Here is a 24,144-nt window from a genome sequence, read left to right as displayed (position 1 = left end):
CTGCATCAGGCTTTGTATTTCAAACAAGGAAGTTACACCGAAAGCCACTTGCAGCTACAGCTTTTTCTTCTTCCATAGTAAAGATTATGTTGGATCCAAAACAATAACCAAACAAGCAAGCAAGCGTCTCCTTGATTGACTACTTGTTAGAGTAATGCTCTGAGACTTGACCACCTCATACATGCAGAGCACTCTCAGATCACAAGGCTGCCCTGTCCCCCAAGCACTCTTTTTCGAAGCACAGAATTTCTGCCCCTGCAACCCATGCTGCCCAACTCCAGGAGCAGAGAGACAGGCTTCAGGACAGCTCTGAAAACACAAACAGTGATGAGGAGGCTCCTCCAAATATACAGAAGAGAGGAGCAAAAGTGTTTGGCTGATGCCAGGTGTTGCAAGATTATGGCCATCACATGTTCATTTCTGTATTTAAATGGTGTATTTTTCAGTATTAATTCATTTAAATGAGCTATTATGGACTGATGTGAAACAACCTCAGCCATACCTGAATTTGAACTAACAGAAGCTCTCCAGATTTAGTACCTTCTTTCAAATAATTTCCATCACACAAGAGTCTTACAGAAGTGGGGTCTGATTTGCATCTTGGTTCTATTGATACAATACTGATATGACCTACTAGCAAAACTGAAGTGTGAGGCAGCTCTGAATCATGGCTGCACCGTCCTCATCTCACCCCTGTCTCCAGGGTGCGGTAGAATCTGCCTCCAGTGTGTGACTGAACTCACAGTGAACGCCTCAGAGCACTTTGGCGCAGTCCCCGGCTTGTCTCAGGAGGAAGCTATGCTAAAGTGAACATGTCAGCCACTTGCTGAGCTGGAAAAAAGAATCCAAGCCAGATTTGAAACCAGGTTTGTACACACATGCACGAGCTGGCCTTGTTTTCCAAGGGGTTCGCAATTCTGAGCATAAGAGCAGCAGCAACAGTCAGCAAATACTCATCTCTGGAGCAAATTGGTTATTGCTTAGATTAAAAACAAAAATCTGCAGCCTGTTCAGTCAGATGAAAAGAGCCAGAGAACCGAATACAGCAGTATCTTAAAGGGACTTGTGATTCATGCATGCATCGCATACAGCCTGGAAATCATGCCCTAAACCATACACAGAGGGACTTGGAGCATTCTCTCATTTCCATCTTCAACTGAGACTGAGAACAGCTCAGATGATAACAGAGGCAGGGAGGAAGGCTAACCAGGCTATAATCACTTCATAATGGCAACAGATATCCCAGAACTCGAAATTCAAACCCAGAGAGGAACCTCTGCATTTAGTTTGTAGTGTATTGGTTAATAGCTTTTAATGAAGGACCCTGATGAAGTAGAATTTGAAAATGTTCAGGTTTTATTCAGGTTTTCCCTGATTTTCTATTGGTTTGGTTCAGAGATCAGAATAACCGGTGAGATATTTTAGATTCTGGGAGACACTCTAAGTCAGTTCTTCTGTTATTCGCTTCATTTATCCATCACACAGATGTAGAAGTGTTTATGAGAAGAGGTAGAAGCAGATGATGTGACACTTATAGATTATATCGTCCTGGGAGCTTTCAGAGAAGGAATTCCCAGGAACTCATGCCAGAAACATGAGTTCCCAGATAGAAGAGGCCCATCCATGCAACCACTAACTTCCACCATCAACTAATACTGTATTATAACATTGAAGTTTCTGTCACTAACTTTCTCTTCCCTACCTCAGACCTACTTCATTACTTTCCATGGTGTGTCACCAAAATCTTTCCTGCATCAATGTGCTGAGCAGTTTAGCAAAACAGCCCCCCATCTGCTGGAGACAAGACCGCTTCTATGAGTATCTCAGGTATTCTGAGCCCTTGATATTTTCTCTGAGCAGCCAACACACTAAGCAATATTCCATTTATTGCCCCAATACTTACTGGATATTCCACTCCACCAGATCCATCCACTACTGAACAGATGCTAATGTTCCTTATGATCGGTATGAACATATAGAAAAGAAATCCACCAGTTGTTAATTAGATCTGATTTCAATAAATAGCTGCAAACTCGGAGTACCCAGTGTCATAGATCATTGCCGAGAGCTCTACTCTTCACCAGGTATCACACACAAGCAATGTCTGTGCCAGGATACCAGGCTAGAGAGAGCTTGGCTCTGACCTCATCTGGTGCTCTGATGTCCAGGTATGACCACACACTACTGTGACCAAGGCACCTTTACCAAGGATAGGTGCAGATGAAGAAACATTAACTTGTCTGTCTCTCTTCTCAAAGCACCATCTTGTATGTAATTCAGAAGGATTACTTCCTTTTCCCTGTGAGTTTTCTGGCAGAGCTTTGCTTCTAGGAGAAAGGAAAAAAGAATTCTATGCAAACATTGCTGGGGAGCAAGGAGCATGTTAAGGGGCTCGTAACAGGTCCCATAAGAGACTGTCAGCCCTACCACCTGAGTTTGATTTTAATAATTTCCTTCTTGAGGCCCAAGTTACACACTGTACTTGGCCCTTTACAGGGATGCCTCCTCTTTATAGGATGGGGGATCTGGTTTGCTGAAGAGACCCTTGGCCCAACAGATCCAAGTGGAAGACACCCAGAGCAGCGCTTGTCCCTGCAGTCAAGTTACCTAAGCAGCCTCCTGAAGACATGCAAAGGACTGTGTGCACTGACAAACACACTGCTCAGTCACATCTCAAACACCAAGAAAATGCTCTGCAATGTTAAATCTCAACACAAAAGGCAGTCTTTTAAAGGCAACATCAAACTGATGCAGGAGACCAGCTAGGGAACATCAAAGTAATACCTCAGCATTATGTCCTGAGATGCATTGATCCAGAAATTTGAGAGCACAAAAGATAAAACTGGAGGGGAAAGCTAGAGAACAGCATTTCAGGAAACCAGCAAGTAAAATCTCAGCTGTTTCCAGCATACAGCCACCAGCTTCAGAAGGGTTTATTTCCCAAGTTCTTTCTAAATCAACATCCAGAATCTTGGGCCCACAGAGGTAAAAGGAGAGGGCCCTTAAAAGATCACAGATTATGCCCCAAGTGAAGGGGGGAAGGAAGCTTTACTTCAACTACAGACATGCAGGATAAGGGGCTTCCTGCAGATCCAGGGCTCTTCAGTCATATTGCAGCAGTGCTCGCTTCTGTTCCATGGCCCCAGGCATGCACACAGTCCTGCAATATGTCCCAGTCCTTCTGCTGTTCACCCCTTCTGCCCTGGAGCTCTAGTGATAAAAATTCACTGTCATGTGGGATGACATCAAATATTTCATCATGGCTACTGTTAGCAAGTTTTCTTTTGCAATTGTGTGAAACCCAAGCTCATTTCAGTGTGACCCATGTCTCTTACACTCCATTCTCCAGGGGTCCAAGGCTTGCACATTCATCAAGTCTAAAATGCTATTTTCCCAATAATAGTGTGAATACAGATTAAGTGGGAAAGGGCTTAAATACACGTGGCCACTACAACAACTAAATAAAGCTTAACAGAATATTGAGGAGTGATGACACAGACCTGTCTTTGGTACTTCACACCTGGGAAAAGCTACCTGGGTGGGTCCTCACTCCAGCACACACAGGATATAGTTCTTCCCAGCTGGAGGATCACCTCCTATGTCAGGTCCTCTTTGCTGTTGGCAAAAGCTATTAATCTGCATGTCATGGACATGGGTGTGAAAATCCATCAGGTAACTCCAAATCCAATCAGCCAAAAGCACCTGCTTGGTCAGGTATGTTAACTTTTGACTACAATTCCAGACAGTGTTAAAGAAACAAAATGCTGCAAGGATGTCTGTGTTTACAAACAGGCACAACCTCCAGATGCAGTAGGCAATTACTTTCAAGTATCAAGAAAAACAGTTCTCAAGGTGTAGACATTGGCCTGCTTGCAAATAACTCAACTGGCAGAACTGATTAAAGTTCAGGAACTACAGGTTTTCTTCCAGGAGAGCATTCTCAAATACCAAGAAATCTGCAGCTTCAGTGCAGCAAGAGAGCTTGATGTAGCTCTGATGAGGCAGGGATACAGGGTGACACAAAGACCCCACTCAAGAACCCCACTTCATACTCAGATTGGGGCAGGAGAACTGGCTGAAGAACAGACGTATGAGGAGCAGAGTCACAGAAAGGAGAAAAATACAAGGTATCCTTTGGCATGCAACTGCCTCTGCTCTGCTGCATTTTGAACGAAAGGAGCTTCTGCCAGAGATACTTCTCCACCCAGGTTAATTCACTCTAATAGAACAGGAATTTCCTAGGAAACGACAGCCAGCCTGATACTTAAAACTGATATTGCTAAACATTCCCCCATGCAAACCCACAAATACCAGGAGAGGAGACCCAAGGCAAGATGCTCAGTTGCAGCCTTGAGAGGAATGAGAGGCCAAGCCTCTGTGGGACTGCAGCAGCCAACTCTGTCTCAGCAGGTCTTCTATTTCAGCCAAGTTCTGCTCTGCAAAGGATCTTTTCCTCTCAGTTTCGGTTAAACACATACCTTGGCTGTCTCCTCAGGAAGAATTTCTTCAGTTTACTGTGGCTTTTCAGAAATTACTATAATATGCATCTGAATTGCCTGATGCATGAGCCAACAATAAAACCTTTACAATCAAGAAGCGTAAAGAGCTTATTTCAGAGGCTTCTAAAACGCTGTGTGTGGATTAAAAACTGCTGCTGCTGCTGAGAGAGATTGGAAATCTACCTTATGCTTCGATGTTGTGACGCAATGCAATTTTACTGGAGGAATATGAGGACAGAAGAAAATATTCATCGTGCTGTGGAAAGGAAACAGTAAGTATTTCAGAAAACTTTTGAGTGTATTCAGAATATTTTTAATCAAAAGTCACAAACAAGATTTAGCTGTGACAATGGGATACTGCCAGTATTTCCACTTACAGCCTCATCCTATAAATGGTAGGCACAGTTCTAGCTCAGTATCCTGGTACTACTTGAAGTCTCTTATCATTTTCTGCTTTCTCCATTACTGTTTACATTTTCTACCCTGTTACACTGCCAGCAGGTGTTGTCCTGAGCAGAACTTCCTTCCTGCAGCAACATCTGTGAGGTGTTTACAAGTTTACTGCTGTGTATCCTTGGCCTCAAGGCATGCACATCTGAAGCTGCCGGTGAGCTCTGTGTTAAATACAGTTCTCTTGTTGAGGAGAGCCAACACTCATCCAACTCATGTTTCAGTGCTTGAGTGAGAACCTGTTCTGCCATAGACATAGGGCAACTTGCTGGCTAAAATGAACAACTATTTTCTGTCCCTGCAGAATGACCCTGTCTCTTCTGTTTGTAGATTCACACAAAGCCATCCCACCAGGCCAAGGGTTTGTCACACCAGTCATGACACTAATAGCCCATCTTGGCTGCCTCTGTACAGAACACAGTATTTATAGCAGACTGTTTACAGCTTTTACAAGAAGCAATATGCCATTTTTCCAACCTCCACCTGTTTCCCTAAACTTCATTACTGACCGTGCCTGAAGGAGTCAGCTCAGTGAGCCAGGGTGGGACTGGGGACGTCAAACAGAAGTCTCTGAGGGGGAACTGCTGGAACATGTGCCAGTGCCAAGAGCCTGTCCCCACACAGTAATCTTATAAGCAGCCATGAAGAAGGATTATCCATGCTATTGCACACCCCTTTACATGCTGTATCCCCTTAGTTTGGACAACTTTTATGAAAATCTTCATCTCAAGTATATAAAGCCAGAAAAAAAGCACATCCATTTGCAGGATTATACTGAAATATATTCACTCATGGAATGTGCCTGAGAAACGCACATATGTTAGTAACTTAAGGAAGTGATAATACCTTTGCCTTAGATGCATTCACAATGACAAATTGAGAGGTATTGAAAAAGAACAGCAACAAAGTGATCAGAGAAGTGGCAAGACTGACATATAAGAATTAATTCAGAAGAGCTAATAGCTTGGCAAAGCAATGACTGTAAATGACAAATCTGCAAACATTTGAAGGGCTGACATGAATTATGGGAAATGCTTCTTAAGAATGATACAAAAGATTCAAGTAGGAGCAACATACTCCATTTAAAAAGAAGAGAGACTTTGACTAAATGCTTAGAAGTCTCCTGGCAGCAAAAAAAGAACAAGAAAACATTTGTGTGACTCAAAGCCAGATACTGAGAAAGGCTTAGTGTGCCTGTGCAAGACAGAGTAGTGAATGGTCTGAAATGTTTTGCTCTGCTAATGTCAAGGAGGCTGTTAACATCCTCGGCTGAGTGTATTTCAGATGCTGCACACCTATCTGCATTGTGAGCCCTCACCCTAGACTGTCGATAAGTAGGCTTCCCTTCAAAGAGGATTCAGATGAGTTGAAAAAAAAAAAAATGCAAGGGAGATAAGTACCCAACAGCTTGGACAGGAGTTCATCAGGAGCTGTCTGAAGCACTGTGCAGATACTTTGGCTCTGGAACTAGATTGACCCTGACATATCTGGTAGGGTCAGCAATATGGCTTTAGGGCTCTCTGCCCTTCTTCTTGCAGAAAAGATTTAACTGAGAACTGTAATAACAAATAGGGCTGTTAAATGATTTTTCAGATGTGCAGTAATGCTGCAGCCTTGCTCAGACCAAGAAACATTAATGTCTCCTTTTCCTTGTTGGTAAGGATCCTTTGCTGTCTTCTGTGGACCTGTAGCAGTGTGCTGAAAAGCACAGTTCATCTCTGCTTTGGCAGACTATTAGCAGAAATTTGAACTTCAGTCTTTCAACTCTAATCACCAGCCATACCTTCTCCATCAAGGTGATTCATGCACATGTAAACAGCCCAGCAGAAAAGAGTGAGAGATTCATGCCACCAAGTAAACCACCAGCTAAGACTTTTCTACCAAAGGCTTGTCTATATCCCTGCTCAGGTTCCTGAATTTCTCTTCCATGATAGCAAAATGCTAATATGACACTGATTCTTCCTTATTGACTTGCTTTCCTTTGGAATGTTCCTTCCTTGGCAAGCACAAACACCTACTCTTTGGTTAACCCAGGCACACCAATAGTCCATGGCTGACCACCCGAGGCAGATTTCTTGTGATCTCTTCTTGGTTTTCTAATGAGAACAACCAAAACACTAATCTCTTTCAAGCTACAGCATAGTTTGAAACACCCTTCACCATGCTGCTTCCATTCATAAGCACTTCAGGAATGAAGTATTACTCATCAGGATCAAATTCACAGCCACAGCCTTCAGAGCCTTTGAGGGAGAAAATTAATACCTATGACAAAAAAGTCTGTCTGCTCATCCTGTTAACAAGGTATCATGGCTTGGTGGACTGGGGAGCTCGCTCTTTTTCCTGAATGGTGTTTTGTTTTCTGTCATCCTCTCACAGTGACTCACATCTGTCAGGTGATCCAGACAAACATACTCAATCTTCATTTCATATCATAAGCCTTGATTACCTATCAAGATCATTCTGCCTTTTCTCCCAACCATATCTAGAGGGTGGCAGAGGAAAGAAGGATCATCTCCAGAATTTCTAGGCTGTGACCAGCCTGAAGGAATGAGATACAATGGACTAACAGTAAAGCCCCTCTTGTGACACACGCGACCTTGAAAATTTTGATCAGCTGCATGCAGGCCACTTACAACTTTCTTTTGTCAGAGATGACTACCAAGTGGAAGGAATACCCATATCTGCATTGCAATCCAATTTATTGCATCCAACACTTTCACCCAGGGCAACAGCCTCCTACATACACAAGGCAGGGACATCTACCCTATACCAAGAAAGTGTAAGAAACTGGTTAAAATAATTTCTGACTTCTGCCAAGTTTCTACATAGATAACTACTTGGAAAAGACTGAGGTAACAACAAATTAATTGCAACTACAGCCATCAGAAAGGGATAAGAAGTCTGTTTATGATATCACAAAAGGACTGTGAGCACCACAGGCAATGGAATAAATAGCTCTTTTTGTTCCATCCCATAAATGCAGAGCACAGTAGCACATTGTTTTTAACCTGTTGTGTAGAGACCCAAGGTAGACAGGAAACAACTTCAAAGAAATCTGTAGGCTGGCAGTAGTACATTTGTTAGACAAAAGCTGACATCTTCAGTAGGAAAAAAAAAAAAAAATGAGAGGCACGCAAACATTAAAGGAAATAAAATTATTGCCCCCCCCAAAAAAATGGAGAAAAAAAAACTTGGGTTCAAACAGGAGGTGGAAGCATATTTGAACATCCACACACAAACTGATGAAGGATAGTTCCACAGCTAGGATGCCAGACAAAAACTTGAGAGGTATTCACTGCTCTGCTATGGACATACCACAAACTTACTACAGACCATGTCTAAACTGAAATTTCATCAGCATGATACTACATTCACATTCAAAACCACGATCCTCCAAATTATTTTTCAAATTCCCGTTTACCCTGAAGTGTTCCACACCATCATTATTAGCAATCTGAGTGAAAGACCTTCCTATTCCACTACAGTGTGAGCTCCACACTCATAATAAAGAGTGATAAAGAGAGATAGAGAGAATCCCCAATAGAGAAGAAGATCCCAACTCTCCTTTCAAACACTGATTGTTTGCTGCTGGAAGTCCACAAAGCAGGACTCACCCTGGGGTTCCCAATGGCAGCATTAGCACCTCTTAGCCAGGAGATAAACCTACCCAAGATGAATCTGGATACTTACAGGAAAGTCAAAAAAGAATGTAGGATTCCCCAGATTTTCTCTCTGTGCAAGGGCTGTGTAGAGTCAAAATTACATGTTGTATAGGCATGTAAATTCTCACTCCTTTTCATTCCCATTCACTTGCCAAAACCAGTTGTGTCTATCCTGTGAGCCAACAGCAGATCAGAAAAGAGCAGGGTAGGGCCTGTTTGCACTAAGGAATCTATACTCCATGATGGCTTTGGTGGCATGTATTCAAATACCTCATAGAGTCTATGAGAGAAATCGACTGTGTGCCACTAACATTAGTTTGCTATTGAAAAAAAAAAAAAAAAAGAAAAAAAAAATCAATATTTGTCTCCAAGCTACTGAGAAGAGAATCTATTCTGCAGCATAGATGGGGGAAACCCTTTCACAATGTGAGCTTTTTTCCTGGAGAGGTTCCAGGGCCCTTGCCTGGCTGGCAGAGTGCCTAACCAGCTTAGCTTAGGAAAATACTGGGAAATACAGATTCCTGCAGCTAGCAACCTGTCCTTTTACCCTACAGTTTTTGTCCTGTGTTGGATAAAACTGTTCAAATACAGTGCCAATGTCATACAGTGTCTCATCTCTCTGCACTTCAGACAAGTAAATAGCTATGTGTGCATTTTTGCCATAATTGTATACTGTCTCTTCTCTTCCAGCACACCTACTGAAGAATCGCATTGCGGTGATATCTCTAGATTATAATTTAAGGGATAAAACAGAAAGCAAGGAACCTGAATATAGCAATGATAAAATGCAAAGCAAGGACTATTTCATTGAGAAGGGAACTGTCTCAAGAAGGGGTAACTGTATAATCTAGCTCAATGCCAAAATGGGTTGTTGGAATAATTATCATCTACAAGGCCAAAAGTGATACAGAAACACCAATTAGGGAAGTTCAGACAAAAAATTGTTTATAACCCATGACCCAAGGGCTTCTATGCTGAGTGACTGTAGCACTATTTCAAATGACCAAAGATAGTAAATGTGAACAGCTTAGGAAATGAGTGACCATTTCTTATTGCTGGCATTTACCTATTGGATGCTGACAGTGTTTTAGGGATACAACTGCTCCCCCCAGAAGAAGATGCAACAGAATGATTAATATGTGCAGCATGCCACTGTGGCTGGGAACAAATTAAAAAGCTGTGGGAGTATCTTAACAACTCTGATGTAATGTGCTCTGCTTTGGTTTGGCTGGGGGGTACAGGATGTTTGATTTTTTGTTTTTCTTTTCCAATAATTCCCTCTGTCTTTATTTAATGAGCAGCTGGCTGTGCAGCTCCAAAAGCATTTAATAGCCATCCCTTGCTGAAAGACAGAAATGGCTGCTAGGAGCAGTGCCTGGCAATGAGTTGTCAGCATTTGGTACTATGAAGATAGTGGTTTGTGTGCAAACCCCTTCAGAGTAAAATGGGGGTGTTTGTCCCTTCAAAGGGGCAGCCTCTGTGCTTGTCACACACACACCATTGCACAGGGAGAGGCACAAACCTGACAAGTGAAGGAAAACACTGAGTTGATTCCTTTGGAAAACACTAAGTTGTCCTTCCTTTCTTCTCCTTAGCCCCTCCTCATAAACAGTACAGCATGTGTTAGACTAGCGCTCAGGCTGCCCTAAGTACTTCCTTTCTTCTGGGCACAATGGTAATTTTACACTTGTATTAAAGCAAATCTTCTGTGCTAGCCTGCTGTATGTTGCATACATCCAGAAACAGACCTGAAATGACTCAAGAGATTCAGACAACTGCTTCCTTCACAGGCTTGCATCTTACACTATCTCCACATCTTAAATGTACCCAGTAAGATCAGGAATTGAAGGAGAAAAGGGAAGATAAGGAAATACTTCAAGAAAACCAAGGAGAAGAATTTGCCTTATGTAACAAGTTTCTCTGGGAATATTCCTCCCTCCATCTCCTCCTCACCACCCCCATTAGTATTTATTTCTATAAAAATCCATTAGATACTGCGACTACATCTTGGTTCCTATTTGCTGCAGTGAAAAGAGAAAGGGTTGTGTATTTGTACCATGGAGTGCAAATGGTGCTGTCTGCCAGATCCCTCAGAGAGCTGCCAGATATTTCTCCTGCATGCAGAGCGGACATCTAATCTGAACTATGGCCAGGCTGACACAGGAGAAAGAGGCAAGCACTGTGATGCCTCACCTAGCTCACAACATCCTCTAATATCAAAGCCCTCTGCTCTTAGAATAAACTGTTTCCCTAGACTGCCCCTTCTAAGGAGCTTCTAGATGCCCAGATATCTTTTGTAGAAAAACAAAGCCTTATTTGGCCTTATGAGGTGGGCCATTGTCAGCTTTCTCAAAAGCTGGTTGCAACTCATTTCTGGAAGCGAAGAAGCACACTCCAAGCACACCGCTCTTTTGATTACTATCTAAAATAAGAGCACATGCTCTTAATAGGACACTATACGCAACTCATATTCCATACTGACCCAGAAATTCTTCTCAGAGAACCAGAAACCTAAAAAAGGCATCACCCTCTTTCCAGAGTGATCCACAGTGCAGAACAAGGGCAAAACCCTATTCAGTTGGCCTCAGCTTTGATACAGACATGACTTGCATAAATGATTTAGGGTATTGTACAACACATGGATTTCAGTTCCCTTGAGTTGCTTTTCTGCAAGTCCACTCAAGCAAGCTAAGGAATACAAATGGTCATAAAGCCATAAATTAAGCTAATTATCCAGCAAAACAAGGGAAAATAAAGATCTCTATTCTTATATATCAGGGAAGTAATCTGGACACTCTTGCAATGAAAATCATGCAGGTGATGAATGGATAGATCTGAGACCATTCAGTTCCCACTCCATATATCTGCCTTCTCCTGAGTTAGATGGATGCATGCAAGAGGTAAACAGATTAATCAAACAAATAAGATCAGCAGCCCAGCCTGATATATTTCATCTTATGTGAAAGTTCCATTTGCTCTGTGAAGTATGAGTTCAGTAGCATTTATGTAATTCATTTTACTGTGCTTCCCTTTAATACCACAATAATCTTGTTTAGCCTCTCTTACTGGAAGAGGCCACAAAGGGATAAAATCCCCAAAATAATATAAAAATGGGCATCATGGCCAAAGGACTGCTTGCATGACAGGGAGATCTCAGGAGTGGTTAGTGTCACCAGATGGAGTTCATAAACCAATCCCTCTTTGCATGCTTCCTATCAGATCTAGATGAGAAGTAGCTTGTAATCTCTTTGGAGCCAAAATTCTTTCCCTGGCTCCTATTTACAAAGTGTCTTTGTGAAATATGATGGAATCCCAGTTCATGGCTGAGGCTCATAGCTGGTTTCACAAATGAATCATTGATAGCAGGACAAGGCAAACACCAGCATACTGCGAGCAGGAGAGAGAGTACTACCTCTTTCCACAGGAGAACATCATGAAGACTTCACAAGCAAACAGGACATATTTGCTCAAGCACCACATAGGCAAACGTACATACAGTCTGTATGTGTACAACAAAGCCTTCGAGAACAGCAGCAGTGTTTTAACCCTCTGCTTTCCATTAGGTGGCCACCTAGCTACAAGCAAACACACCCAACACTGCATACAAAGCCAACAATGTCTTCTTTCACATATGCTATTTTAGTAATCAAGGCTAGAAACAAGCCCAGTATTGCACCAAAGGTTCAGCACTGCAGATTGGTCCTTGGCAAAACTCCTTACAGGAACAATTTTCTCCTAAACATACTCTTCCAGAACATGGTGACTTACACAAGCATGCTGCTGAATCCCTAGAAATGCCTTTGCTTTCTGTGGCAATTATTAGCCTGCTCAGAGGACAGTCTTCTTCAGTAAGTAAACTACAGGAGATGCAAATGTTTTAACTCTCAGCTTACTTTATCCTCCAAAGTGCATTTGTACATGGTTAACAATGAGAGTAAGCACACAGCTTGGTTTGCTGCCCTGCAGCAGCAATGTCCAGGTAACCACGTGCGAAAACAGTGCTGGACAGAGGAAAAACTAGCCAGCAATGTCCCTTTTTTCTTCACTCTTTGTAAAAAAAGACCACCTACTGTGACATGAGCTTCATTTCTAGTTTGTGTAATTGTATAGCCATGGTTTCTACCTCACTTGAACATTAATACCATGGCATGCATACCGTGTTTGCAAATACCTTCCTTGCTTTCCCTTCCAACTCAGTCCTAGCAAGTCACATACTCCTCATCTGTTTGATCAGATGGCACTACAGAACGGATGTGAGCAAGACCAGCCTGGTGCTGAATTGCTGTGCTGGTGCCAGTCCTAAAGAAAAACACTCATGAGAGAAAGAATGCCAGCTAGGTTCAGCAGAGAGATGGGATTGAGAATAACATGATTCACATCACAAGTGAGCCTTTGGAAGATGGTTGAAGTAAACAGGAATTAGTCTTGAGTTTTAAAGCTTTAAGAATAGCCAAGATTTTGGAAGCATTCAGATGCTGTGTTTCTTTGGCATGTGGAACTGCTTGGCATTGTGGCACTCAAATCTTCATTCAAGTGCAGTCAAAATTAAGATTTTGGACATCACAAACCCACAAATTAGGGGTGGGAGAACACAAATGTCCAGCAGAGAGGGCTGCAGAGAGCACTTACTGATCATTCCTCACTCAAATTGTCTCAGAACCCTGTCCTTTCAAGAGTAGATGAAAACATTTTCACTTTTAGCTTCTAGACAGACCTAAAAAAACCAGAAGAATAGCCCCTCCAGTAACATTTATTTCTTCAATCCTTCCTCCAACAAGTCAGAAGAGAAGTCTTTAGGGCCAAGTGATAGAAAAGTTGTAAAAGAAGAACTCAAACCTGACACTCACTGTTGCAGAAAAAAATAAATTCAATCTTTCCATCAGAGTTTTCTTGCTTCCACCTAAATAAAACTGGTGAGATTCCCATGCTGGAACCTCGCACTTTTATTTCTGTAGAAGTAGGAAGAGTGAGGAAATCAAAAGAGGACTTAGCTTTCCACCACTAGATAATATACCTGCAAGCTACCAGCAAGGGCTGTTAATACAGAAGGTCACATTTGCTCAGGAAAACTGAATGGAAGAAAGAGCCATAGAGGCCCAGTAAAGAAGCAGAGGTCAAGCTCAGAGAATCTCCAGAGCTAAATTCATGTGAATGTGTTAGAAAGATGTGTCATATATGCTTGTGCTGCTCCAGTCTGGCCGTTCTTATGTTTGTGTGTTCTCTGCTGTGAATAAGCATAAAAACATGTAAAGGAAACCTTGGAAATAGAAGGAGGGGAGGTGTTTCAAAGATGAGCTTTCACCTGTCTGAAAGGCTGGGCAAACCTTATGAACCTGTGGAAGAGAATCTGCTTCACACTTTGATAGTCAGAATACAATTTAAGCAAAGGTTTTGAGATTACGCTGTAATTGCCCAATTAGCTCTTGCGTGCAAAAGGGATTCTCTTCTATTTATTCATATCCAGCAGGGCAGGAATCCAAAGCTTTCTGCCCACTGTGGATTTGCTCTTCCAATTCATTAGGATTAATTTCTTCACCACCTACACAATTCACTGAATCTCTTCCTCCCCTCCTGCCCCACTGCCACCTGTCAAAGTTATAAAGATGATTGGTGCTCCTTAAAAGTGGCACAGAACATCTTTATCCATCTATTTACTGGCAGATGCTTCCTCCCCCCCTGCTCCTTTGCTAGACTACTTCTTTCCAAAAGCCTGCAGTCTGTCAAGCTGCCCCCAGAGCACATATGTGCATGCAGTGTTTAACCACATCACCTCCTGTAACCCATGTTCTTATCCCCCCAAAATCCTAGGTAGCATTTTATTTTGTCAAGTACCAAGTTAAACAAGAATATTTTCAAATCTATTGGCCATCAAATTAAATGATAACCTATGTAAACAGGTCAGCATAAAGACTTCAGGCTTGTCTAGAGCAATTGTTTTTATTTCTAAAGCAGAGGATAAATTTTGGTGGATTAACATGAATGTAATCCTGTTGTCAAGTCATTGGGCAGAACTGCGACTGTTTCTCATTTACCTCCTCCTATCTCAGTCCAAAGCTTATACAGACTCATGGGGGAAAAGGGGGGCATTAATTGTTCATGCTCTGGCTCATTTACCCCTGTTTATTAAGGGACACCTTTTCAGAAAGCCTCTTGAATTGTATTACCAGAGATGCTCTGTAAATTAATCGGTTTGGAAAAAACCATCTCTGACCCTGTTGGCGTCACAGTACGACATGAAATCGTAGGAGTTTTCTTTCAAGTGGGAAATCATGATAACAACAGAGGGCCTGCACTTTCATTTTGAAAAGACTGAATGCTGGAAGAGTGCTTCTGACCCACAGTTCCCTTCAGTGCTGGAAGGTACTGAACTCCATCAAAGGACAGCGCAGGTAAACTGGAAAGCCTCAATAAAACACTTTGCTTTGAAATATCTATCACAGTCCTTAAAAAGAAATCAGACCATTTTCAGCAGTCACAGCTGGAGAAGAGTAAGAACAGTCTCACAGTCCTAACTCCACACCAAAACCCAAGGGACTGCACAAGTTACCTAATCATAAAATCATAGAGTATCTCAAACTGGAGGGCACCCATCAGGATCATTAAGTCCAACTCCTTGCTTCTCCCAGGACTATCTAAAACCAAACTATATCTAAAAATGTCCAGACACTCCTTGAACCACGTGAGGCTGGTGCTGTGACCACTTCTCTGAGGAGCCTGTTCCTCTGGCCAATCACCCTCTCAGTGAAAACCTTTTTCCTACTGTCCAGTCTGAACTTCCCCTGACACAGCTTCATTCCATTCCTCATGTTCTATCATCAGATAAGTCAGCCTCTGCAAGCCAGTGCCTCAGCTGCAGATTGGGAACAACAGCCTATTCCTTATCCAGGGAAATAATGGCAAGTACACTAGAGAAGACTGAGAAAGGATGATGCCCTGGAGTGGAAGAGGCTAAGCAGATCCCTTGGGTGTCCTGTTCCAGTCCCTGCAACAGCAACACAGCATGGAGATACATTTGCTTTAAATTGCTGAGTATCATCAGCAAGGTCCAGAGCACAGAAGTGTGTGCCCAGGGGAAGCTAATGTATCCTGTCATGAAGCACAGCACGCAGCCCCCTCACGCTGCATTGTTTTCTTACCCACTTCTGCATCTTCCATCCCTGGAACAACATCCACCACGCTGCAGTTTGCGTGCTTGCAATTCACACACCATCATCTTGAGTTGCCTGGGCTTTCCTGGCAGAACTAAATGAATAGCAAATTGAGCTCTGTCTTTCCCTCCCCCTTACTTCACTCTCCCCTTGCTTTTGTACGTGCTGAAGTAAAAAGCTTCCTCTGACTCAGATTTCAGCTGTCACAGATTTCAGCAGTTTTCTCCTAGGAAGTCTGGATGCTAATGACAGAAATAGCAGCTGTCTCTAAATACTTCATCTGCTGTCTGTGGTCAAAGGGCAGTAAAGGCTAAGGCCAGGAGCAGGTGTGGTGGGTGACTGCTTCAGAAAATCCCCACCCTCACCAGGCAGGCTCTGGTCAGAAGGGATTGGGACCACCACCCCCTGATTGACAGGAAGGCCAGGGACAGTTGCCAGGGCAAACAGGAGGGATGGAGCAAGAGGGCATGTGCTCACCCACACACAGGTCAGGCAGCCAGCAGGATCTAGGGCTGCTGCCCCTCATCCCACTGCCCAGAAACCCTGCTGCTGCCTCCCATTCCTATGGGAAACATGTCCACCCAGAGCTTGACAGAAAGCAGGCAGAGTTCTGAACACCCAAACATCCCATAAATAGGGCATCTTACAGGTGAGATGACTTAAGGCAAAGATATTGAAGTGGCTTGCTAGAAATGCAATTGAGATGGGAACTAGGACTAAAGTTTGGGTATTTCTCTTTCTCAACATCCAGTGCTTTACTCAAAATGAAGGTTTGGCTGTTCTCGGCCAGAGTCCAAGGACATGCTTTGTTGGCAGCATGACACAATCTGTTTAGAGCTTTTTGATCCCCACATGTTCAAAGCGCTTGTACTTTGCACAAAACATTGTGGTGTCATTGAACACAATGTTATCTTTGAACTGAAAAGGAGGGAAAAAATCTCCATCTATTATTACATGTAAATAAGAGTTGGTCTTCTACATAGTATCTTAAAAAAGAATGGAGGAAGAGTGAGTTTGACCTTTGATGTGCTAATTATTGATAGTCTACCATCAATTTACTCAGACAAAAAAGCATCCTATCAGATCCACTATAATTTGTTTCATTCTGCATGAAGACATGCTGGGGTAGAAGGAAGGGCAGAGGGGAACAGAGGTACATGAGGACCTAATCATATCCTAGAGATTCTAAAGAGCACAATTTAAGTCATGTGTTAATTTAAGTCCTGTCTTAATGGGTTCACTTACCTGCAACACCCAAGGCTTCCCACAGTAGGATTTTAAATGGTAGCAGGAAAGTGTAATATTGCCTCAACCAGAAATAAAATGTTGGTGCCATTCCATTTACACTAGAATTGTCCCAGACAGAAGGAATTTGGTGTAAGGTTCTCATGTCTGAATATTCCCAATAGTAAGAAGTGCCTTGAGACAAGTTCAGTGATTTTCTTCTTCCATGCCTACTCTTTGGTCTGTCTCTCTTCTCAGTCTCTCTTTTAGAATAGCACAGAAGCTGAATCAGAGCACAGGTAAGCCCTAGTGCTCCATATAACCTCAAGTGTCTCTCTGATTCTAACCAATGGCAAGCAGCAGCATACCACAGAGAGGCACAACAGCCAGCCAACAGTCACAGAAAATTAGTTGTGCCACCCAGGATTTAATAGCCCAGCAGGTATATTTTAGGGAGCTAAATACTTGTTTAGGAGGCATGTTCCTAGTAGGTAGGAGTTCATAATGGGCAATATATCTGTAACTGCAGTAGCATTACAGTTCTCATCACATGCAGTGGTACAGCACCAGTTCTGTTGTCAGACCCATGAAAAAAGCTTAACTTTCTCTTGTGTTTTCCCAGGCTGCACATTTATTGTCCTTGCTAGTACCAGGTCATCTGGTGTGGGCTCAGATAACTCAGATAACTATCACTTCTGGGTGCTTAAGTTGACAGAACAACAGCTTTACAATAACGAGTGACAGAACACTAAAACTTTCTGACTCGACTGATAAAACGTTTCTCCATGCTTCATGGGCAGTTCAGATGCTTGACACGAGGGATATTGTGATGATTAATAATTAACTGGCTGGAGAGACTGGGAGCTCAAGGACAGATGCTTCCCATCTGCAGTCTCCTGGAGCTGAGGCTGCACTTTTCAGGAGAGAGGGAGGGGAGCTGGTAGGGTGAAAAGGTGACAAGGTTGGTGTGCCCCTGGAAGTCAGCAGCCTTTTCAAGACATTTTGCTTGTATCTCCCAACACAGAAGAAGGTAATATCCTGCACCTCTCCAGGTGCCTTTCAGTCTCTCAGGCACTGGGGGACCAAGGCAGCAATGATCTCTGCCAGTTCCTGGTGCCAGCTCACCTAAATGAGATGCATCATTAGAAGCTGCATTCATGTATTTAATAGGCTTGAACATCAGCTTTAATGAGACACCTCTGAAATCTCAGGAGAGGTAACAGACAGTTAGAAATATGCTTCAAAGTCCTCTGGGTATGAGAAGTAAAATCCAAGTTTAGAGGTACCAAGTACAGGATTTTTAAGTACCTGATGTGTTAGAGACTATTAAATTGTTCTTTACACTAGCTTTAAAATTTCATCTGCATAAATTTCTTTGATCCACAAATGCCTTTAACTGCATTAAAATTAGTCAGAACAGCAGCTGCAATAGGCACCGAACTGCAAATCTCAGAGTAATTACACATTACAAAGGGAATCCTTGAAGCATTTCAATAACATGCCATATTACAAACAGCACTTGAAAAACCACAGATGGATGTGTGAGCCTCCTAGCAGAGATGGATTTGGATGGTAGGATGTCACTTTTACTCCAGCTTGCTTCCTGCTTCCTTGCCTTTCTCTCAAGAGTAGAGGGAGATTCAAAGAGCATTAAAAAAGTTCTGGTTGATCCTGTGTGGTGAAAAACTGAAAAAGAGATGTGTAAGGAGTGTCTTCCTCTGCGTGCCTGCTCTCTTTTACCTCCCAATTCAGCTGTCTGGTGACATGTTCCTTCCTGTTAGCTCTGCCTGAACAAAAGGAACAGCAGAGTACATGCTCAGCAGTCAGGGGGATGTATAACCAACCTAATTAACACAGTGCTGTGATGAACTCCTGCCTGTCCTCCCCTGCCCCCCAAGGGTATCCTACCTGTTTGCCAAGGCCTCTGGCTACCATGATGCAGAGCATCTCCTGCCAACAGCACTCTGACCAGGGGAGGAGACAGAATTTGACCCAGACAGTAAAAACAACTGAAATTTTTGTGGATCCATATGGTTTGCATTTTTTTTTTCATCCTTCCAGAGGCTTTCGCTCAGCAGAAGTCACAGCTCTTGTTTCTATTATGAGGCATATAAGGGGGAAAAAAGAAGGATTTATAGTATTTCCTTCCTTCTGGTCCCAAGAACACCTGAGCTTGAACTGGACCCATTTAATTTGCCCCGTTTCTTCTTGACTAACACTGTAATTCATCCATTCTGTTTCAATTCAGTACAACCTCTTCCTCAATGCCCTGTCCACCAGTATTCTTGCAGTAGCCAGCAAGGCACAGTGCTCCAGAAGTAGAAAATAGGTCTATTCCACATCCCAAAGAACTGCCAAAGAGAAGATAGCCAGCTGTCTTGTATAACGAGCAACCATAAAAATTAGAGTGAATAAAAGTACAGCAAATGGCACTGCAATCAAGAACAATGAATGTTAGAGCTGGAGACAGATGGTGGGTGGATTTCAGCTTGGGACATGCATTTTTAGCTCTGGCCTCCACAGATTTGGAAATCTTCAGCACTGCCTTCCCCTCTTTCCACAATCTCCATCACAGGGTTGCTCCAAAGCTATAATAGCCCTTGAATTCTTAGTGCTGGGACAGATTCAGAAAAAAGCTCCACAAGTAACTGAATCTGCAGGCTAGGTAGATAGGTAAGGAAGAAAGGGCAGACAAGATCCTCTCAGCACAACAAAGCCTGACATCTGTCTAAAAATGCCCTGATTGAAAACAAACCAGTAGGAGGAGGGAAGAGCAAGGTTGACCTCTTAATTCCCAGGAGGAACAAGTGCTTTCTGCTTGTTCCTAATAGCCAGGAGCCCAGACACTTGTCCAGGAGTGTACAAACCAACTTTCTAACAACCTCAGCCTGCCAGAAGGAATTTGACTCTCCACCTACCTCAGAGAGAAGCAGCCTGGTCACCCTATCACAGTGTATCTGGAGTCCAGCTTTCTCATTCCTTTGTAGTGAAGCAGTTTTAGAAATGTATAAAGTAGAGAATAGATTACTTTTATATAAAATACATGGGCCATAGAACAAGTGTGAATAGCACTATAGCTTGGCTCCAGCCTGGACAACCTCCTGGAACAGCTAGGACTCACTGGAAATATTCACTCTTCTGCTAAGTGAGCATTTCAAACAATACAGAAGTATTTTCACACAGGAGACCCAGAACAAGCAAATTCAGTTTCCTACTGTCTGCTTCTCTGGCAGACCTGTGTGAAGGGGCAGCTGTATTTGAGTCCCCCAGGGATTTTAACCTGGTCTCTGTCACCTCAGATGCATCAGCACACTAAATGGAAGAAGCCAAATGCGAAATTAGTACTGTTACTGCCCCAGCACATAAGCAGCACTCATGACAGAACCTCTGGGTATGTCATGCCATCTCAAATGCCCTAAAATAGTCAAGACATCTCTTCAAGTTGATAGCTATGAAAGAGGATCAATACCTCAACCTTTCCTGAGAGAAATCCAGAGGTCAGCCCAATATCCTAAAATGTCCTTTTATATCGATGTTTGCTAGTAGAGCCTTTGGTTTTCCAGATAAGTGATTTGCTAGGAAAGCACCCAAACCCTGCCTGAAAATACCACAACCTAGGCCTCTTCTTATGCAGCTAGAGCAGATAGCTGAGGCTCTTGCCTGAGGTGCTGCCCAAGAGTAGAGGCTAATGACAGAGGTAATGACTTATCAGATGAATCCCGTGGTTAACCTCTTGCTCCTCTCTTTCTATCAGTTCTCACATTCACCAGGCTAGTCCAGAGCTGGGAGAGATGACAAATACAGGACAATTATAAAATCATCAGTTCCAAGTAATCCCAAACAGAACAAGACACACAGATGAGCCAAGAACAGATGTCTAGGAGAACGTTGTGTACCTAAGGAAAGTTAACCTATGGCAAAGCCTGTAATTCACTCTGGAAGGTTACATTGGGCTCCTCATACACTCTAAACCCTGAGGCAGCAATCAGCGTCTAGGAAGCTTGTTTTCTTGTATCAGGATTCATTAAGTCACTTACTAACAGTTATTGAAGAGAATAGCAAAGGGGTTGATAGTTCCTTGGTTTAAGTACGACCATATGGAAAGCAAAGTAACAGATCCATGGTTGAAGGTTCAGCAAACCATGTAATCAACAGAGCTTGCACTGTGCCAGGTCCTCCCTTTGCCAGAGATGTGGATCTATCAGGAGTCACATGTATTGACACACACTAAGTGAACACACACAGTGAAGGCACTAAACAGGCTGAAATGCTTTCAGCATTTCTAGCATCAGACACTTGCTTCTGTAGATCAGCATTCCTACCTATCAGAGATCATTTATTTCTCCCAGATTCTCTTCATCCCGTATCATTGCTTTTCCAGAGACCTTAAGATTAATTGTTTAAAAATTAAGTTACCAATTAAAACGATTTTCCAGTCTTAGGATGCAGCTTCATATTTTTCTCTGAGATGAGAAGTCTCACAGATTCACATGCTGATAGATAAAGCTCTGAAGTGAGAAGATGCCTGCTTTCTCTGCTCTATATCTCTCATACTCAAAAAACACCCAGTGTTTACCTAGAATTGTAGCAATTTTTTTTTTCTTTCCTAACAGTTTGAGTCTTCTTTTTAGAGAAAGATTCATTAGACTTGTGAATTTTGGTTTTTTGCTTCCCCAGCAGAAATAAAGATCTTTTTGGTATTGATTGGTCTCTTCCTCCCTCCCCAGCTTCAGCTACGTCATTTTGGCATAATGACAGGAACAAGAGGGACTGAAACAAACAGAGAATTAGAATAAGGGCAACTCAGGTCACTAACATAGCTTTCAGCCCTAAGACACCCATTTAAATTCAGTTCATTGCACTAATGCACAACTACATACCTGCCGATCACCACACTTAGAAATGGATCTGACAGCTGTTCCAACTTAGTAGCTCACTAATGCTCAGCTCTCCCCTACAGAAGCTCCCACTGCATGTATAACTTAGTCCCTGTGGGCTGCCTGAGTAGGAAGCTGATGACCAGCTGAGCCATGACACCAGAGCAGCTCAACCTATCCACTAGGGATGAGGTACAAAAGCCAGAAGGGTCTGCTTTGCTACTGCTAGCATAAATTTATCTGTAAGGAGAATGACAGTCTCCAGTACTGTCAACACATCAGTTTTCATCAATAGTAAGATGGGTTTGTTTGGTCTGGGGGGGGTATTATTTGTTTAAGGAATAGCCAAGTAAAATTAGGAACCTTGACAGCCTAGTGAGCCAGAAGCTAAATCTTGCTGACAGAAGTGTCATGCTCTAAAAGAAGTCTGCCTTTCTGTAAGGGAAAAGCCCAAAAAGCACCAGTGAAAAAAATCACTGGAAACCAACTTCCATATGGTTTCAAGAGGAAACAATCATTTCTCTCAGAGCTGCTCAGAGCCAGGCCAGGGGATTGTGACTTTGCCTGTAGAGGGGCTTAAAGAACAGCTTCCAGTAACAGCAAAAGTAACTCTGGATCTTCCATATCTCTGGGTTAGAGCTGACCTTATTTTGAGCCCCTGGGATTACCTGAAATCCTGCACAGGAGTCTTCTGACTCCTCAAGAGTTCAGGCTGCCTTGAAATGAGTGCCTTAGAGACACCAAGTCACACTGTCACCTGCAGGAACCCACTCAAGAGCACTGATATGGGAACTGTGGGCTAATGACAGTATCTGTGAAGCTTTGCTCCAGAAGCTGAGTTCACACTTCTTTTAACACTGTTTTTAGCTTTCCTAGGTTCTCCTTAGGTTTCTTACACTTGCTGATGTAAAGGAGAGCATCTTGTGGAGCAGTTTTCCTAAGGCAAGCAGGACTAGCAGAAGTGACAACTCCCATGTTGCCCTGGATGCATCAGTTCAAGTCAATCCACTGGGCAACAGAGCTTGGTTCAGTGAGCTTGCTGATGGGATAAATGCCGTGTCTGGAGAGAGCAATGCCCTGTGTACAGTCAAGAGACTGCTCTTTAGACATCTCATGCATAAGCATACAGTAGGCAGTGACAGGGCTGCAGTGCTGGAGCAGATCTGCAGTAACATGGACAGGTAGCCGGCTTGTCACCCTGACAACATCCAAACAGACTGCTTCCCTGATGGATAACACATCTCCAAGCTGTTGCTAAGACAACAAAAATTCACTTATTATGCATAAATGGGCACACTTCATTGCTGGACTTATTAACTTGGGCCATGCCGCTTTCTCTTTGTCTTAATTGATTTAAATCAGATGACATGTTTGGATTCCTTCTTCTTGAAGGAAAGGACTCATCTGCAGCTCAGTGTAATAGTTTTTTTAATCTTTTCTTCCTCCAATTGATTTCCTGTCTCAAAGACACAAGAGAGGAGGGATGTCTAGTTGCATTTCGTCATCTCACAGGCTTGAAGCAGGCACTGACTACAACACAGTGCTCAGCATCACCAAACAGCTTTTCTTGTCCCTCTGTTCCTGCATTCAAGCAGGGCAAGGGAGCATTTCCACTCTACTACCCTGCCTGAGGTCAGCCTGTTGCCACTCAAATGAAATTTATGCAGTCTAGGAGGAAAAGAGAAGAAGAAACAAAAGCTGGTTTTCCTCACCTGCATACACTGCCAGGCTGCTCAGCTTGATTTATTTGAGACCTCTACTGTACTGCCATCAAATTTGCCATAACACCTTTTTTTAAAAAAAAAAAAATTGTTGTTTTTATTTTTTAAAGTCAAGAGCATTTGCACTGGGGATTGTTGTACCCAAGAAAACAGAAGCATTCTGGACACACCCCTCATATCTTGGCCTCAGGACCCTGCTGTTATCCAGTGAGAGTGCAGCTTTTTCTGCTCTCCTCTCTCATTCCAGCAGGGTCTATTTAGGCTCTGTGATCTTTAACCAGAGTCTTCCCAGAGTTTTTGGGCCCATAACAGAAAGTATCATCATATGACACAAGAGTGATTTTGAACCCTGAACCTATTACGCAGAGTATGCATAGTCGAATAATCTAAACACAGTCCTAACAAACAAACCCAACCAAACCAAACAAAAAAACCAGCACAGAAGGCCAACTCAAAGCTCCAGGAAGACACATAAAACAAGCACCTGAGGGCTGCCTGATCCCTCACACTACCACCTTTGAGCAGCACTGACTACTCCTAGAAAAAAAGAGCATTTATCCCAC

The 24,144-nt window shown here is 42.9% G+C and overlaps 1 protein-coding gene across 3 annotated transcripts in view; it reads right to left on the bottom strand.

Moving 5' to 3' along the window:
• The window catches only part of LOC102112925 (deubiquitinase DESI2-like), a 51,702-nt gene that overhangs the window by 22,460 nt on the left and 5,098 nt on the right, over nucleotides 1-24,144 (bottom strand). Inside the window, exon 1 of one of the 3 annotated variants that reach the window (XM_088057759.1) lies at nucleotides 23,573-23,593. The exons of 1 other annotated variant lie outside the window; for it this stretch is intronic. In XM_088057759.1, coding sequence (XP_087913885.1) covers nucleotides 23,573-23,578 — 6 coding nt within the window. In that variant the 5' untranslated portion in view covers nucleotides 23,579-23,593. Of the gene's footprint in view, nucleotides 1-15,747; nucleotides 15,891-23,572; nucleotides 23,594-24,144 lie in introns of those variants that run through there. One more of the 3 variants, XM_088057758.1, reaches the window with a different exon arrangement.

This window comes from Pseudopodoces humilis, chromosome 7 (genome assembly GCF_049639895.1).
Source record: "Pseudopodoces humilis isolate 2021_Gansu_Grassland_sample_001 chromosome 7, ASM4963989v1, whole genome shotgun sequence".
NCBI classification, from domain to species: Eukaryota; Metazoa; Chordata; class Aves; order Passeriformes; family Paridae; genus Pseudopodoces; species Pseudopodoces humilis.
This window is presented reverse-complemented; position numbering and strand designations above follow the sequence as displayed.